Source organism: Amblyomma maculatum, chromosome 2, assembly GCF_055883805.1.
Source record: "Amblyomma maculatum isolate TAMU_Amacu chromosome 2, ASM5588380v1, whole genome shotgun sequence".
Classification (NCBI taxonomy): Eukaryota; Metazoa; Arthropoda; class Arachnida; order Ixodida; family Ixodidae; genus Amblyomma; species Amblyomma maculatum.
In genome coordinates this window covers 40,134,749-40,152,542 of record NC_139345.1, presented here as the reverse complement: position 1 = coordinate 40,152,542, position 17,794 = coordinate 40,134,749, and the positions used below count along the sequence as shown (strand labels likewise).

Here is a 17,794-nt window from a genome sequence, read left to right as displayed (position 1 = left end):
CAAGACTGTGCCGGTGGCGTGGGGCAAAAGCATATGGAAGCTTTTTGTAATTTTGCTTAATTGACTCCAAGACTAGCAGTTGGAGACACTGATTTGCTGTGTCACTCTGTCATTAATGGTTTATGGTTCGTTTTATGAGGTTTCAGATTATCTGGTTTTTGAACATGTAAAAACAGCTGTACTAAGATCTGGCAAAAGAAAGGCATGCAGGCACAATGCTAGGCGACAACGAACTCCTGCTCTACGCATGGATCTCAACACTGGCGAAGAAAGCGAGCGCGCACATCTTCACTTGCCTTTCCTAGAGATTGTAGGCTCTTGGAAATGGCCAGGAAGACAAAGAACCCGCATAAAATCATGGCGACAGCCACGCCCGCTTGGAGAGTGCCCGCCTCGTCGATGCTGGAGCTCAGGCGCAGCACCTCCTTCCTGCCGCAGAACGCACAAGTACCTTTGGTGAACTGACCTAGTACGAAGGCCCACCACAGCCGTGCAAGGTTTTCGTCAGAGTACAGATTAGATTGCGTATACGGATACACTAAACTAAAGTAAAGCGAGTAAGAGCTCCGGAACATCGACAAAGGTATACTAAGCTGCTCAGCCAGCGGTTTCAAAAAGAGATGAGGCAGTCTGGGCAAAGCTGCCTGTTAATAACTGAGCGTCCATACAACTTGGCTATATCATCATAATTGGTTGATGGATAACAGCGTGTTATAATTTGGAAGCACTTCGAAACGCTTCAAATAAACGAGGATGAGGTCCCCGTCTTCCCTAGCCATTTAGGTCTAGAGCATTTGTATAGCGATGAATATTCATACTTGAATTCATCACATGAGACGTGGAATCTCGCAGCAAGACAATAGACCGAAAGCCCGGTCTTTTTGCTTTAAGTCGAATGTGTGTATATACCACGTCAAGCAATACCGCAGAAGTGTTTCTTATATAGGTAGCAGATTAGCCTTGAAAGGTTACGAATTCTGGCTTCGTGCTGAGGAAACTGTGCAGCCTTTGTCAAAAGTAGTGAATTCAAAGGTTTTACTTTTGGATCATGCTGTCTGGCTCGTTATGCATCCCCAGCGTTCCATATCTTTTGAATGGAACCCCTGCACAGCTAGGCTTCCCAAGGAAGATACAAGAACCTCATTAAAATGCTTAGAAGCAAGTGCCTTGAACTGTTTACTTTACAGGAAGGCTACACATACGCTGCGAGAGATATTTACCATTGTTACGACCGTGCATCCGCATTTGCGCGCTCTATTGTTCGCCTGTGGGCATGGATACGTGTTGTGGATATGTGGTGATGGTCCAATGGCTCTATAAGTGAGCCTGTTTCCAGGAATCCTGTTTTGTAAGCCTGTTTTGCTTTGTGGAGGCCTGCAAATGCCAAATTGACCCTGTCAAGAGAACGTCTGGAAAAACACAAAGAAACGTCCCCCTGCGGGAAATGCAGGAAGTGCTTTCTTTCTTTTGTTCACCCTTCCAGTCGAGAAGCCCTATCGTCCAGTGAGGAATGTCTACTTTCCAAAGGAGACGACAGAGTGACATGTCCGCTGACGTGCAGGACAAGAAAGGAGCATGACGCATACAGCCATTAAGTGATTTCCCAGGAATGCAGGAAAGATTTGCAATTGTCGAAAACGGACAATGCTGGGAGCGTATGCGGCGCCCACGTGCACTTGGGTTTCTGAGAAGTAAACCCACTTGTCAGAACCAGCCTGTGGTTTCTTTGCTGAAGAATAGAAATGTACCTCCTCTCCTCGCCGTTCCCAAGCTTTTCCCGCCAACAAGTGATCACGCCCAACGAATTAATGCCGGACCAGTCAGTGCTTCAGACCATCAGTGCAGTGATGTGTTCGATTGGATGCCGATATCTGAGGGGCGTGCCCTGGATTTGGTTGGTCAGCATCTTCAGAGAGGGGCTGGACATAGGGGGTTTTAAGGACGCTGCAGAGCACGAAATGTCGCTCTGAGCCCTGGGTAAACGGCTCATCCAGTCGCTTCTCGCTATGAACTCTTAACGCTTGTCATATTGCTGATGTACCCTTCTTTTTCGTGTAAATAATCTTGTAAATAAGTTTTCTCAAAGTGCCATTAAACATGCTTGTATATATTTTACCAACTTCGAAGATTCAGTCCTTCTTCAACCCCGAGTCTCTGCACGCTACCAAGTGAAGGCCGGGTCGACGTAGCCCCAGCGTCACGACAACTGGTGGCAGCGGTGGGATCTGTATCTACAAGCTACAACATCTGGTGATTCGAGGTGGGATCTGAATCTACAAGCCACAACATCTGATGACTGGAGGTGGGATCTGGATCTACAAGCTACAACATCTGGTGATTCGAGGTGGATCAGAATCTACAAGCCACAACATCTGGTGATCGGAGGTGGCATCTCAAGTAACAAGCAGGCGCAACAATCGGCCAACAAGAGAGCAGCTCGGAACATCGATCGCATGTGTGGGTGAGTGCTTGGCTTTTCTTCTGATGTGGACCAGGTTCTAGAACAGGGTTAGATTTTAGAACTGGTAAAAAGAGTGTGGAAACGCCTTTAGGTTTGGTAGTTTGCACAGTTGTTTTGGAAGTAGCCGACACTCGGAGCGATCATGGACCTACAAAAGCTGCAGAAACCGGAACTGTTGCAATTGTGTGAGGAATTGGGAATTGATACAAGTGGTTTGGCACGAAAACCCTTGATTATAAAGGCAATCACAGATTTGGGAGCCGATGATGAGGAGCTCAGTGAAGCATGGAACCTCATCGGTCAAAAAAAGGAACAGCTCAGACAGCAGAAAGAGCGGGAAAAAGAGGAAAAGAAGCGTGAAATTGAAAGAGAAGCAAAAAGGCTGGAGCTAGAAATTGAGCTCCGGAAATTAGAACTAGAGTTGAGCAAGAGGTCGGGCAATTGTCCCCAGCTAGCGGTGCCTCTTCTCAACAAGGAGGCAGATTTCAAGATGTCAAAGTACATGCAGCCATATGTGATATCAGGGGATATCGGTCTGTATCTGGCTAACTTTGAGCGAACCTGCGAAAAACTGTCCTTCCAGCGAGACACTTGGTCTCAGAGATTATTGACGGTTCTGCCCTGCGAGGCAGCGGAGGTTGTCGCGCGGCTAAGCAAGGAGGACGCGGACAACTACGAGAAGGTCAAAGCTTGCCTTCTGAGAAAGTATAGGCTTAGCGCCGAGGCGTTCAGACAACGTTTTCGGAAAGCTTGTAAGACCAGGGACGAGAGTTACCCTGAATTCCTGTACAATTTAAGAGTCAATTTGGGCGAGTGGCTAAAGAGCACTGATTCCTACAGTGATAGGGACGCTGTAGTCGAGCGAATTCTTTTGGAGCAGTTTTATGACTGCCTCCCAGAAACAGAAAGAAATTGGTTACAGGACCGAGGCGACATTAAGTCGGCAACTGAAGCTGCCGAACTCATTGAGGAGTATGCTTCGCGCCGACAATTCAGCAACCCAGCAGTGGATAGGCTCCGCAATCCCAAGTTGAGTGTGAATAACCGTCAGAAAAGGCACTTTGCTAGATTTGCAAACGAAGAAAGGAAGGCTTCTTCAGGCAAACGCCCTAGAAAGGACGGCAGTGAGAAAAATGGGGAAGTGACCAACGCGCAGAACACAAAGAAAAAGTTTGAGGCTAGGAAGCCGCTCACATGCTTTAGGTGTAATGAGCAGGGTCACATTGCCGTCAACTGCCGGAAAGAAAAGATTGTTTTCTCGTATGTCAGTGACTGCGATGAAAATATGCAGCTTTTGGAACCCTACCTGCATGACCTAGTAGTCAACGGGAAGCCTTGCAAGGTACTGCGCGATTCGGCCGCAACGATGGATGTTGTCCATCCGGCGTATGTGTCGCCTTCCGACTATACAGGACAGTGTGCATGGATCCGCCAGGTAGTGGAGGAACAGAGTGTGTGCTTGCCAATCGCGAACGTGGTCATCGAGGGCCCTTTCGGCGAGTTAACAACCGAGGCTGCTGTTTCAGGAAAGCTTCCTAAAAGCTATCCGTATTTGTTTTCCAACAAATCGGACATGCTACTGCGAAAGAGGGGCATCCTGTTCGGAGACAGAGTTGTGCAAGCCTTAACACGTTCAAAGGCGCGAGAACTAGCTACACTGCTCATACCAGAAAATTCCACAGTGGAGGAAACGGCAGTTAAAACAGTGGTCGATGTAGAAGATAGCGGGCCAGAAAACTTTGAGAGCGAGGCATCTCAGATAAGTCAACATGAAAGTGAGCTTGATAAGACACGGAATGAGGACGTTCTTGAAAGTAACCTCTTGCCGCCAGTGTCTAGTAATCTCACGAGACTTTTAAGTGGAACTCGAGAGGACTTAGCTATGGAGCAAGCCAATGATCCTAAGATACAGGAGCTTCTCAAAAGGACGGAGCAGATAGGAGAACTAAAGAAATCCCAGCTGTCCGATCTGGGCGAGATAATAACAGAGTTTGAGGCCTGCTTCGTGGACAGGCCAGGCAGGACTGATTTGACTGAGCACGATATTGAGCTGACTTCAGACGTGCCAGTGCGATCAAGGTGCTACCGATTCTCTCCAAGGCAAAGAGAAATTCTGGATAGGGAAGTAACTCGCATGCTGGAATTGGGAGTAATAAAACACTCGGAAAGCGATTATGCTTCGCCTATGATCTTAGTAGAAGCTCCAGGTAAAGACCCTAGGCCTGTGGTAGACTACCGAAAGCTAAATTCTCTCACCAGGGATCAAGTGTATCCTATTCCGAATATTGAGGAGAGAGTAGAACAGGTCAGTAGAGCGGCATATGTGACTACGCTGGACCTTACTCGAGGATACTGGCAAGTACCGCTCACTGAACGCGCCAGCAGATACGCGGCTTTCGTCACTCCGACGGGCAGCTACCAGCCAACAATGATGAGTTTCGGGCTCAAAAATGCTCCATTTTGTTTTTCCCGACTCATGGATAGGGTTTTAAAGGGGTGTGAAACATTCGCGGTGCCTTATTTAGAGTACATTGCGGTTTTTTCCGACTCATGGGCGGACCATATGGTACATCTAAGAGCTGTACTGAGCCTTTTGCGTCAAGCTGGACTAACCGTAAAGGCCGAGAAATGTTGCCTGGCAAGGGCGACCGTGGACTACTTGGGTCACAATGTAGGTCAAGGTTTCAGGAAACCCAGCGAGATTAAGATTTCTGCGGTAGCAGACTACCCGCGGCCGAGCACGAAGACGGAAATTCGAGCATTCCTGGGTCTGACTGGGTACTACAATCACTACATCCCTAACTATTCAGCTTTGGCCAGCCCTCTGACCGACGCTCTCCGCAAGACAGAACCGACAAATGTAGTCTGGGACGAACAAAAGGAAGCCTCCTTCGTAAACCTGAAGGCTGTGCTGATTAGCCGTCCGGTATTGCGAGCTCCAGACTATGACCGAGAATTCACGGTCCAGTGTGATGCCAGTGATCGAGGGCTAGGTGCTGTTCTCTGCCAGAGAGATGACGACGGTAATGAGCACCCAGTGCTCTACCTGAGCAGAAAACTGAGTTCTAGAGAGAGGGCTTATTGCGCGTCAGAGAAAGAGTGCGCTTGCATTGTATGGGCCATTCAAAAATTGCAGTGCTATCTTGGAGGGACCAAATTCACCGTAGAGACGGACCATTGTCCCCTGGCTTGGCTGCAAACTGCGACATCGAAGAACAGTCGCCTTCTTAGGTGGAGCTTGATTTTACAGCAGTACAATTTTGAAATAAGATACAAAAAGGGGAAGTTAAATGGGAATGCGGACGCGCTTAGCCGCTGTTTCTAAGCGGTCCGAGATGTTCCTCACCATGTATCCAAATTGATAATCAGGTTTTTTTTTTTTTTTTTTCGTGCGCTTGTATATGTGTGGCTATGTAAAGCAGCACGTTTGGTTTTCTAGGAATACGTGGGTCCTGAACGTCTTGAGAGTGGGCTTTTCTCGAACAACAATGGCAGTTTTCTTTTGACCTGGTCTCTTCAGACGGGAGCCGAGTGCTTGTTTAGACATGTGGTTGAGTTTCAGAGAGCTCGAGCAATTTGGCCTACAACAATCAAGACAACGCGACAAGCAACAGCGAGCTTCAAGCGTTCACGTGCAGGCCATTAAGTCGTCTCTTCATGCAGCAGCGGCGACTGCTGCCCTCCGTGACTCTTCTGGCGGGGGAGGAGGCTGTTACGACCGTGCATCCGCATTTGCGCGCTCTATTGTTCGCCTGTGGGCATGGATACGTGTTGTGGATATGTGGTGATGGTCCAATGGCTCTATAAGTGAGCCTGTTTCCAGGAATCCTGTTTTGTAAGCCTGTTTTGCTTTGTGGAGGCCTGCAAATGCCAAATTGACCCTGTCAAGAGAACGTCTGGAAAAACACAAAGAAACGTCCCCCTGCGGGAAATGCAGGAAGTGCTTTCTTTCTTTTGTTCACCCTTCCAGTCGAGAAGCCCTATCGTCCAGTGAGGAATGTCTACTTTCCAAAGGAGACGACAGAGTGACATGTCCGCTGACGTGCAGGACAAGAAAGGAGCATGACGCATACAGCCATTAAGTGATTTCCCAGGAATGCAGGAAAGATTTGCAATTGTCGAAAACGGACAATGCTGGGAGCGTATGCGGCGCCCACGTGCACTTGGGTTTCTGAGAAGTAAACCCACTTGTCAGAACCAGCCTGTGGTTTCTTTGCTGAAGAATAGAAATGTACCTCCTCTCCTCGCCGTTCCCAAGCTTTTCCCGCCAACAAGTGATCACGCCCAACGAATTAATGCCGGACCAGTCAGTGCTTCAGACCATCAGTGCAGTGATGTGTTCGATTGGATGCCGATATCTGAGGGGCGTGCCCTGGATTTGGTTGGTCAGCATCTTCAGAGAGGGGCTGGACATAGGGGGTTTTAAGGACGCTGCAGAGCACGAAATGTCGCTCTGAGCCCTGGGTAAACGGCTCATCCAGTCGCTTCTCGCTATGAACTCTTAACGCTTGTCATATTGCTGATGTACCCTTCTTTTTCGTGTAAATAATCTTGTAAATAAGTTTTCTCAAAGTGCCATTAAACCTGCTTGTATATATTTTACCAACTTCGAAGATTCAGTCCTTCTTCAACCCCGAGTCTCTGCACGCTACCAAGTGAAGGCCGGGTCGACGTAGCCCCAGCGTCACGACACCATGAACAAAGCCGTTATGCATTTCGCGCAACTAGCCACATATTGGTGCTAGCAGGTTAAATTATAAGCAAAATAATTTCAGTTCGTAAGGCCGTTGTCAATTGGTGTAACAGCAGCTTGGAGATTCTCAACCATTATACATCATTCATCAGCATCGTCACTGAACACGAAATTTCAAAGAGCCACAGCCACAATCCAGCCCTAACACTTTGTTAGAACGCGGGCCATACCGGAAATGGTACTCTTGGGACGAGAGGGTGCCATTGGTGCAGTTGTGGCGCAGCGCCTCGTATTCGGTCATGGGCACGGCCACCGCCTTGCCGCCATCCGTTTGCACGGCCAGTGCACCTTCGCCCGTGTAGTTGGCCAACGAGTATCGCCTCGCCAAGGTCGCGTTCAAACGCACGCACGGGTACTGCACCGGCGGGGAAGGACGAAGATGGAGCGGCCTAGAGCACCCTCCATATTATTTGCTGCCTTGACAGGGATCGAGCCACGTCAGCCATTCACACTTTGGGCAATCCGCCAGTCAACTGGTCAATTGGTATATGGATATACGCTTCGGTCAATCGATCCATTCACTGATCGCATCGATACATTGATTGATTCGGACCGCGGTGGCTGCATTTCGATCAGTAGCTGAACAGAGCATTCAAATGTTTATTTCTCCGTGTTTGCCTTACATGTATTTAAAGTAAGGACCCAATGATCAGTCCCATATATATATAGATGGTTGCATCTTACCGGTACTCACCTATGGGGCTGAAAAATGGAAGCTAACAATGACTGTAGAAAGAAAAATGGTAGATGTAACTTTAACAGATAGGAAGCGTTTTGAGTGGGTCAGAGAAATAACTCGAGTTAGACATTCTAGTGGAAGTCAAGAAGAAATGGGCATGGGCAGGACAGGTAGTGCGAGGAGAGGATAGGCGATGGTCGCTAGAGGTGGGTTCAGACGAATGGACCGGAGCGCGGATGGTCCGCGCGCGTCAGCACGGATCTGGTGCCACGTGACCACGCGTCCGTGCGTCGATCCGGCCGTCGAGCATTCACACGAAGCCAGCGGACCATCCGCGTGTACCCTCCTCCCCATCGGTGGCGGCGCGCTGCCGATAACCTTTCTACCGAGTTTCAACATGGACGCCGAGCGAAACCGTCGTCTCGCTGCTCTGGCTGTTCTACGTGAAGTGTGCGAGGACGAAGAGGAAGCGAAAAAGCGTTCATTTATTGCAAGCATCGTCAATATTTTATATCGGTGGGCAGCTCTCAACGAGCGCTAAAGACGTGACTGTCGCTTCATCACTGAGCGCTTTTTTCGCTACTTCACTCATAATAAAGCACTAGAAGCTGAGTAAAGCTACAACTCTGGCACACCCACAAGCACAAACACAAAAAACGATGCACTGCAGCGAACACAGAGCGAACGACGCAGCGCATGCACAACGAACAATACGCCGCTCGAACTGAATACGATACGAAAAGCGCGGGCGTAGCAACGCGGAGGTAGCAGCGATAAAGCAAAAAGAGCAAAAACAATCTCGGTCCTCGGCGGACACCCGGTCCGCGCGGACTGAAAAAGGCGCTTGGCATATTCAGTCCGCGCCGCCCGGACGGCCACGCCGCTCGCCCGCCGTCGCTCAGAGCAGTGACGTCGGCGTCACGTGGAGCGCGGGTAGCGATGACGCGCGCGGACCATCCGCGCTCCGGTCCTCCCGTCTGAGGTGGGTTCAGACCATGGAGGAAGGAAACAACTTTCCTTCCTCTATAGTTCAGAGGAAAGGACCGGAGCACGAACGGTCCGCGCGCGTCAGCACGGATCTGCTGCCACGTGACCACGCGTCACCGTGTCCATCCGGCCGTCGAGCATTCACACGGAGCCAGCGGACTATCCGCGTGTACCCTCCTCCCCCGCTGTTCGTGCGCGCTGCCGAATACCTTTCTACCGAGAGTTTCAACATGGACGCCGAGCGAAACCATCATCTCGCTGCTCTGGCTGTTCTACGTGGAGTGTGCATGACGACGAGGAAGCGTTAAAAGCGTTCATTTATTGCAAGCGTTCTTTATTGCAAGCATCCTCAATATTCCATATCGGTGAGCAGCTCTCTACGAGCGCTAAAAACGTGACTGTCGCTTCATCACTGAGCACTTTTTTCGCTACTTTACCCATAATCAGCTCTAAAAACCGAGTAAAGCTACAACTCTGGCACACCCACAAGCACAAACGCACAAAAAACGATGCACTGCAGCGAACACAGAGCGAACGACGCAGCGCATCATGCATAACAAACAATGCCCCGCTCGAACTGAATACGGGACGAAAAGCGCGGGCATAGCAACGCGGAGGTGGCAGTGATAAAGTAAAAAGAGCGAAAACAATCTCGGTCCGCGCGGACTGAAAGAGACGGTTGGCATATTCAGTCCGCTCCGCGATCCGGGGCCCCGGACGGCCACGCCGCTCTTTCGCCGTCGCTCAGAGCAGTGACGTCGGCGTCACGTGGGGCGCGGGTAGCGATGACGCGCGCGGACCATCCGCGCTCCGGTCCTCCCGTCTGAACCCACCCACGGCCGGTCTTGAGGGAGAGAGCGCGCGCTCTTTAGAAACGCGCTCTCCCTCGAGACCGGCCGTGACCCACCTTAAAGTAAACGGTTTGGATTCCAACAAAAGGAAAACGAGGTAAGAAGCTTGGTGCAGCTACGACAGGACCGAGCTAATAGGAGAAATATGGGAGGGGCCTTGGCCCTGCAAGTGGGAATAGTCTGAGAGATGATGATAGATGTATTGATTGATTGATTGATTGATTGATTGATTGATTGATTGATTGATTGATTGATTGATTGATTGATTGATTGATTGATTGATTGAACAATCGATCATATTTGTGTCCTCCCTATTGTGGAGTGCTTCGGATTCATTCCGACTGCCTGGAGCCTTTTAACATCCACAAAAATCACAGCTCAAGATCGTTATGTATTTCATTCTTCTCGAAATAAAGCCACCGAGGTCAGCATTGAAACCATGACCGTTGCCGAACGCAATAGCCAGTGAATCACTGCGGTGAGTAAAGGTTGCAAGTGTATATCCACGCGTACAGAGGTGTACCATGCATGCTTGGTGTACCCTTACTTTTACAGCGATCCCTGGCTGCCTGCACATCAAATATTACAAGGGTGTCACTGACCAGGCCTGGCCTCATCTCGTAGCAGCTGTCGTCGGTACTGAGGGTGCCGGAGGGCGATGATGGAGAGGAGGTGTTCGTTGTTGTATGGTGGACAGCGACTCCGGAAACGGGACACGAGTTCCAGGGAAGCTCATACAAGAAGCATTCGGTCAGGTAGATGAGGGTATAGGCCACAATGGGTGTATTGCGAATGCTCGACAGCACCGCCACGTACGCCATAGTCCAGCCGATGCCTGCACCCGTCGCCGTACCGTTAGGAGTTTTGACTGGCCACATCGCTTCCCCTGGTCGATATGCGCACTTATTAGGAATTAAAGAACTATAGGAGGAATTAGGTGCGTGGTAAAAAAAGGATGTTTGTCAGTCAACCACCCAAGGGCAAAAAAAAAAGTGGGCGCTTTACAAGAAAATCTCAGTTCTGCCATGTTTCGTGCTAGGCTTCGACAGCGAAAGGGCCGCGGTCGGGCAGTCTTATTGGGGATCATTGCTCTAAGTCATTGCTATTATCATGCAGCTTCCTCGAACCGCCTGTTCAGAGACGATAACAACCTGAACTTGCGAAGTGAAATTCAGCCGAATCCTATAAATCTAAAGAAAAAATGCAAATCACAATTCTTTGTATCACTCTGCCTGCCTGCCTGCCTGCCTGCCTGCCTGCCTGCCTGCCTGCCTGCCTGCCTGCCTGCCTGCCTGCCTGTCTGTCTGTCTGTCTGTCTGTCTGTCTGTCTGTCTGTCTGTCTGTCTGTCTGTCTGTCTGTCTGTCTGTCTGTCTGTCTGTCTGTCTGTCTGTCTGTCTGTCTGTCTGTCTGTCTGTCTGTCTGTCTGTCTGTCTGTCTGTCTGTCTGTCTGTCTGTCTGTCTGTCTGTCTGTCTGTCTGTCTGTCTGTCTGTCTGTCTGTCTGTCTGTCTGTCTGTCTGTCTGTCTGTCTGTCTGTCTGTCTGTCTGTCTGTCTGTCTGTCTGTCTGTCTGTCTGTCTGTCTGTCTGTCTGTCTGTCTGTCTGTCTGTCTGTCTGTCTGTCTGTCTGTCTGTCTGTCTGTCTGTCTGTCTGTCTGTCTGTCTGTCTGTCTGTCTGTCTGTCTGTCTGTCTGTCTGTCTGTCTGTCTGTCTGTCTGTCTGTCTGTCTGTCTGTCTGTCTGTCTGTCTGTCTGTCTGTCTGTCTGTCTGTCTGTCTGTTGTTGATTTTTTACTTTTTAATTCACGCTAAACTTTCCTCATTAGTTGTAGCCCAGCCTAGCCGCCGCTAGGAGCACGAGGTAAGCGTACAGGGAATGAATGGGGAGAGGCTATGGCGCCTGACTTGGCATCCGAGAGCAGTGGAACTGCACTCAACCCAAATTGGCAGCTCCTGCCAACTTTCGGATATCATGCGGTCTCGTTAAGTCACACAAACCATCGAAGAATCAGTGCATAGCCATGTCTGATGCCAGCTACTCCCTGCCACGCCATGCCCGTGATTTTCGCTCATATAACGCCGACACCGGGTTTTCTGAGTAACGGGACCTTTAACACTATCGCGTTAAAAAGAAAACTGTGGGAAATGTAGAAGAAACGAGTTAAAAGAGAAAAAGAGTGCCATAGAAATTCAGCCGCTAAACTGGATTTACTCGAGTTAAATTTGTTTTTGAGTACACAACTACATCACAATTGGAATGGATCTGCGAAATACTAGCCATTTCGCATGCTTTCAGGTCACTGGATAGCCCCCAATGAATGAATTTATTACAGGAGGGCTCGAAGACCCCAAGTGTGGGCGAGAGTAGTAATTAAGGGTAGGAAAAAGCGGTCATTTCTGGGTGCACTGCTCATGTACAGTTCGTTGCTGCATATATTTTCAATACACACTCTGTTATAAGGTGAAGCTTTCAAACACGGGCAAAGTTCCACAGTATGGTAACAGTGACGGAAGGATATTGCATTACGAGTTACGATGTGCGGATAGACCGCCAAAGAGATACAAGAATAAAGTGCCCTTCCCTCTTGAACATGTAGAGATGTCCAACGCGTGTCATTTTTACCGCGCGGTGCGTCGACAGTTCATGACCCAATGTTCACTTTCGAAACAAGTTCACTTGAAAATATCACTGCAATACTGAGAAAGTCCGTATTTACATTCACTAGCTCGACCTCGCGATAAAATTAAAGAACATAGTATCAGCGAAAAAAGTAGCTTCACACCACAACATGCGAGTCACACGCTCATATAAGTGTCCTGCAAGCTATCATTGTGTTTTTTGCGTGATTATTCTGGAGCCAGACGAGTCAGAAATGTACGTTGAAAGCTGCCCAGAATATGTCGGAGAGAAGCAACCGGGCTGACAGGGCGCACCTTTGGCCATGGGGAATCCACCGAAGCTCTTGGGAACAGACCATCCGGAGAATTGGCCCAAGAAGACCTCCAGGTAAAGCATGGGCATTCCCACCGCAGCCACCAGGAACGCGTACACTACCACAAATATCACTGCGGAGATGAAGAAGGGATCTCAGCGTACTCGCTCTGGCAAATGCGAGGCACAGATGAACAAAAGCGTTTCCCGCCTCCGGCCCCGACATAGAATGCACTCTGGAAAATGCGCAAGGTTACACAGTGCAGGGGCTGTGGCAGGACTACTGTGGCGTCAGTGATGACAAGCATTGCACCGAACCTTGCCGGGAGCCACTTCTACTGGTGCTTATTAAAGGCCCCTCCTGACTGGAAAAGTAGATACTGTAACATCTACTTTTCCGGAAACAAAGCGGTCTTCTTTGAGAAATTTAAGTGTATATGGCTGTGACTTCCAATAGACTTGCACTAGACCGTGTGCACATCCACAGCATCATTAACATTACGCATAATTTATTTTAGTTGAAAGTTTTGTTGAAATGGGGGCGAATGTTGAACACTTTTCGCCCCATTTCTCTCACAAGCGTATGTTCTAAAATCATGGAACACGTTATTTACTCACATGTCAACTTCCTAACATGAATCAAATTTTTCCATCCCAATCAGCACGGTTTTCAGAAAGGCCTTTCTTGTGGCACGCAACTTGCATTGTTCTTAAACGACATTAGTTCCAACTTAGACCTTAATATTCCTACTGATGCACTCTTCTTAGATTTCGAAAAAGCATTTGATAAGGTTCCCCACCAGCGACTATTACTAAAACTGTCAAGAATTAACTTAAATGCATCTGTATTTGTTTGTATCGAAGATTTCCTTACTAACCGCTCCCAGTTTGTTCTCGCTAACGATTACGCTTCCAGCCTCACCCCTGTTCTCTCCGGTGTACCCCAAGGTACCGTACTTGGTCCTCTTCTTTTCCTTATTTATATTAATGACCTACCCAACTCCATCTCTTCTAATATCCGCCTTTTTGCCGATGACTGTGTCATTTACCGTCCCATACATAACCCTACTGATAATTTGGCTCTTCAGGCCGATCTGGCAAAAGTCGAGCAATGGTGTCGAAATTGGTTAATGACCCTAAATGTTAACAAAACGGCCCTAATTACCTTCCACAGACGCCAACACTATTCTTCGTACAACTACTTACTAAACGGAACTACTATCTCCTCGGTATCTTTTTTTTTTGAAATATTTAGGTGTCACAATTTCCAGTGACCTTACATGGCATTCTCACGTTACATCCGTTACTAACGATGCTAACCGCACACTTGGCTTTCTTCGGCGTAACCTAGCTCAGGCACCTTCTTCTGTTAAACATCTGGCTTATGTAACCCTTGTAAGGCCCAAATTGGAGTACGCATGCGCATTATGGGACCCGCATCTTCAAAACTTGATATCTATCATTGAATTAACACAAAACCGTGCAGCTAGATTTATTTTCTCTGAATATTCTCGTAATACTAGCGCCACTAATCTAAAAGCTAATGCCGGTCTCCCAAGCTTGCAAGCACGCCGCAAAATATCTAGACTCTGTTTATTTCATAAATTTTATCATGCCTTATCATCTAGCACGTAGCAGTCATCATGCCGATTCATCGAACATCCAGTCGCATCAGCCACACCTTGGCTGTTTATCCTCCATATGCCCGAACGACAACGCACCTCAACTCATTTTTTGTTAGGACAGCCATTGACTGGAACGATCTTCCCGCTGACATCGTCGCTCACTCTAACCCAAGCCATTTCAGAATCACCATTGAAACATTTTTTTGTTAATCTCGACAATACTGTCAAGCCCACCCCTCATGTAAAACCCCGTACTCCTGGGGTCTTTAAGGTATTGGAAATAAATAAATAAATAAATAAATAAATAAATAAATAAATAAATAAATAAATAAATAAATAAATAAATAAATAAATAAATAAATAAATAAATAAATAAATAAATATGCCTTATGTTCACGTGAAGACATAACTGGGTATAAAAAAAGATAACCTAGGGACTAGATGATGACCAGAACAGAAGATCGCACTGTTAACTTAGGGTTAATAGATTATGACTAGCAGCTTACCGGTATCGCTCTAGAGGAAAGTATACAACAGTTGCATCTTGCCTGTACTCACCTATGGGGCTGAAACGTGGAAGCTAACCAAGAGAGTTCTACCTAAGTTGAGGACAACCCAGAGGGCTATGGAACGAAAAATGGTAGGGGTAACATTAAGAGATAGAAAGCGTGCAGAGTGGGTCAGAGAAATAACTCAAGTTAACGACATTCTAGTGGAAATTAAGAAGAAGAAATGGACATGGGCAGGACATGTAGTGCGAAGAGAGAATAACCGATGGTCGCTGAGGGTAACAAACTGGATTCCAAGGGAAGGAAAGCGTAGCAGGGGGAGGCAGAAAGTTAGGTGGGCGGATGAGATTAAGAAGTTCGCAGGGGTCAAGTGGATACAGCTAGCACAGAACCGGGTTAAGTGGGGAAATATGGGAGAGGCCTTCGCCCTGCAGTGGGTATAATCAGGCTGATGATGATGAATTGCTATATTTACCCACTCTCCCGTTTGACATATAAATTCTCCACTACCAAGCCAGCCTGTACTAGACTGTCACAAATCACAAATTATCGCGTGACAACGTTCTCACAGGGCCGCCCAGTTAGAAAGAGCACCATTATTGGCTCCGAAAATGCCATTGTTTCAGTTACGATGTGCAACGACGACAAACATCATCCTAATACAGCTACTGCTGTAAAGACCTATTATATGCATGCGGAAGAAAGTACGATGAGGGGTGTTGTCTCCTATATTCAATTCGCAAGTTTCCCAGAATATGTTACCCACTCTTGTAGATGGGCAACGCTATTGTAATTTCAGCAATGTGGCGGCATTTGAAGAATAAAAATTGAAGATGAGGGTTGAGGGGTGGTGGGCTGCCGAAAAGACATGAATATGAGCTCATTCAGACATGCGCATTCTCTTATAAAATCACAACATTGAGTGCTTCGCTCACGTCCTCCGTTCTCGTAGACCAGGTAGGGAAACCTGCACACGTTGCTGGCGCCGAGAACGAGGGTGATCAGAGTGAAGGTGAACTGGTTTCGCGTCTTCCACTCCTCTCGATCTTCGGGCAGCGACATGGCGCAATGCGGCTAGCGGCGTCCACGCCCTGCCGTCGTCCGCGAAGTCCGCCTCCAAGTCGGCGTCGCTTGCAGGCTGTCTCGGTGCGAGGAATGCTGCGCTCGTGAAGCCCGGTGTCTCTCTCCGTGTCGCGTTTTGCTTCTTCTGTCTGGTTCTTCTTTAGCTCGTGGAACTTCTCCTTCTTCTCCTTCGTTATCTATCGCACATACCCACAGTGGGGGATGGGCCAGAATTCACTGTAGGTGACATAATACAATTGATAATGTCGATTTGACTGTATTATAGATAACTTATTAATTAGGCGTTAGTGTTGATGAAATAATTCTGGCTGGTTTCTCCCGATTCTCCCTCGTTATCTTTTCTTTGCTCTTCATCCTTTAATTTAGTTCGCTCACTGCAGTTTGTCTTACAGAAATTTTCTTTATTTTTTTTTTATTTTTTTAGCAGGGCATTTTGTCATTAAATTTCTCTCTCTTCCGCTGGAGGAGGAGGAGGAGGAGGAAACTTTATTGAGGAGAATTGGGAAATTCTTTCTTCGTGGGAGTTCGCTTCTCCTCAAGCCGCCCCAGGGGTGATCATCGCCCGATGGCGCTCGACGACCTCCTTGGCCCAAGCCGTGATGGCGTGTTGCCGGCTTGGATCAGAGCTAAGCAATGCGGCCTCCCACTGTTCCGAATTGGTAATCTGCAGGCCCTCCGGCGGATGCATGCTTTCACATTTAAACATGATGTGTTCGAGATCTGCCCTCTGGTCACCGCAAAGTGAACATGAGGGGCTGTATTCGCCTGGATATCATTGTGCTAGCTTATACGGATTAAAGCACGTATTTGTTTGAAGTTTTCTAAGTAGTGTTTGTTGTGATTTGCTGAGTGTATAATGGGGCTCCGGATATTTCAGTCTGTTGTTTTTATACCAATTCGTAATTCCTCTGTACGTAGGGTCTCTCTCGCGAGCCGATCTTAGTTCGGGGTAATGCACCTCCTGGCCTACGAAGAATCCTCGGGCATACTGGTGCGCCGCCTCGTTTCCAGGATGACCCGCGTGTGCGGGGACCGACAAAATTTTGATCGAACGTGCGTTTTTAGAGTAATCAAAAAATTTCAAAATTTTGGCTGCTGGTTGATGAATTCTACCTTTTGCGAAATTTCTAATGGCTGTTTTTGAGTCGCTAAAAATGTGTTTGGAGTCCGTCGTGACAATCGCCAGAGACAGCCGCCTCTTCTTCCTCCTCTGGCGTTCGTACTTCCTTTATCGTCGCTGAATTTTGTAAGCGATACTTGTGATCGACTAGTGCCAGGGCATATTCTCTCTTATTCCCGTATTCTGCTGCGTCAACATATGTCGTATTTGGTAGACTGGAATAGTATTTCTCTAATGATTGGGCTCTTGCTACTCGACGCTGCAGGTGAAACTCCGGGTGCATGTTCTTAGGTAGTGGAGGGACTACCAGTATTTTGTGTATTGGACGGGGAACCGACGTTACCTGTGAGTATCTGCCCTCGTAGTGTATGTCGGTCTTTTGCAGTATCTGTCTTCCGGTCGATGTTGCGGTCAACCGCTCGTACTGCGCCGTGAGGTGTGCTTCGATCATTTCTTCCAGTGTGTTACGTATCCCCAGTTGCATGAGTTTCTCGGTAGCCGTGCAAATGGGCAGACCGAGTGCTGTTTTGAAGGACTGCCGAATAATGGAATCGATCGCTTCTTTTTCCTTGGCCTGTAGGAATAAGTAGGGCGTGGAATATATAATGCGGCTGAGAACGAATGCTTGCACAAGTTTTAGTGTCTCGCTTTCTTTCATCCCTCTTTCTTTGTTTGATATCCTCCGAATAAGGCGAGATGTTTGATTACTTATCGTTCGGAGTTTTTGGATTAAATCCATGTTTCTGCCATTACTTTTTGGATTAAATTCGTGTTTTTGACATTTGATTGAATGTACATA

General features: G+C 48.0%; 1 protein-coding gene across 1 annotated transcript; it reads right to left on the bottom strand.

The window, feature by feature from the left end:
• Nucleotides 1-254: 254 nt before the first annotated feature.
• On the bottom strand, nucleotides 255-15,854 carry LOC146198461 (sodium- and chloride-dependent neutral and basic amino acid transporter B(0+)-like). The gene is made up of 5 exons (XM_084591901.1): nucleotides 15,728-15,854; nucleotides 12,661-12,792; nucleotides 10,334-10,566; nucleotides 7,385-7,569; nucleotides 255-429 (listed from the first exon to the last, which is right to left on the bottom strand). Exons 1-5 carry the CDS (start codon nucleotides 15,852-15,854, stop codon nucleotides 255-257), a joined length of 852 nt encoding a protein of 283 aa, XP_084448027.1.
• Between the last annotated feature and the right edge of the window lie 1,940 nt (nucleotides 15,855-17,794).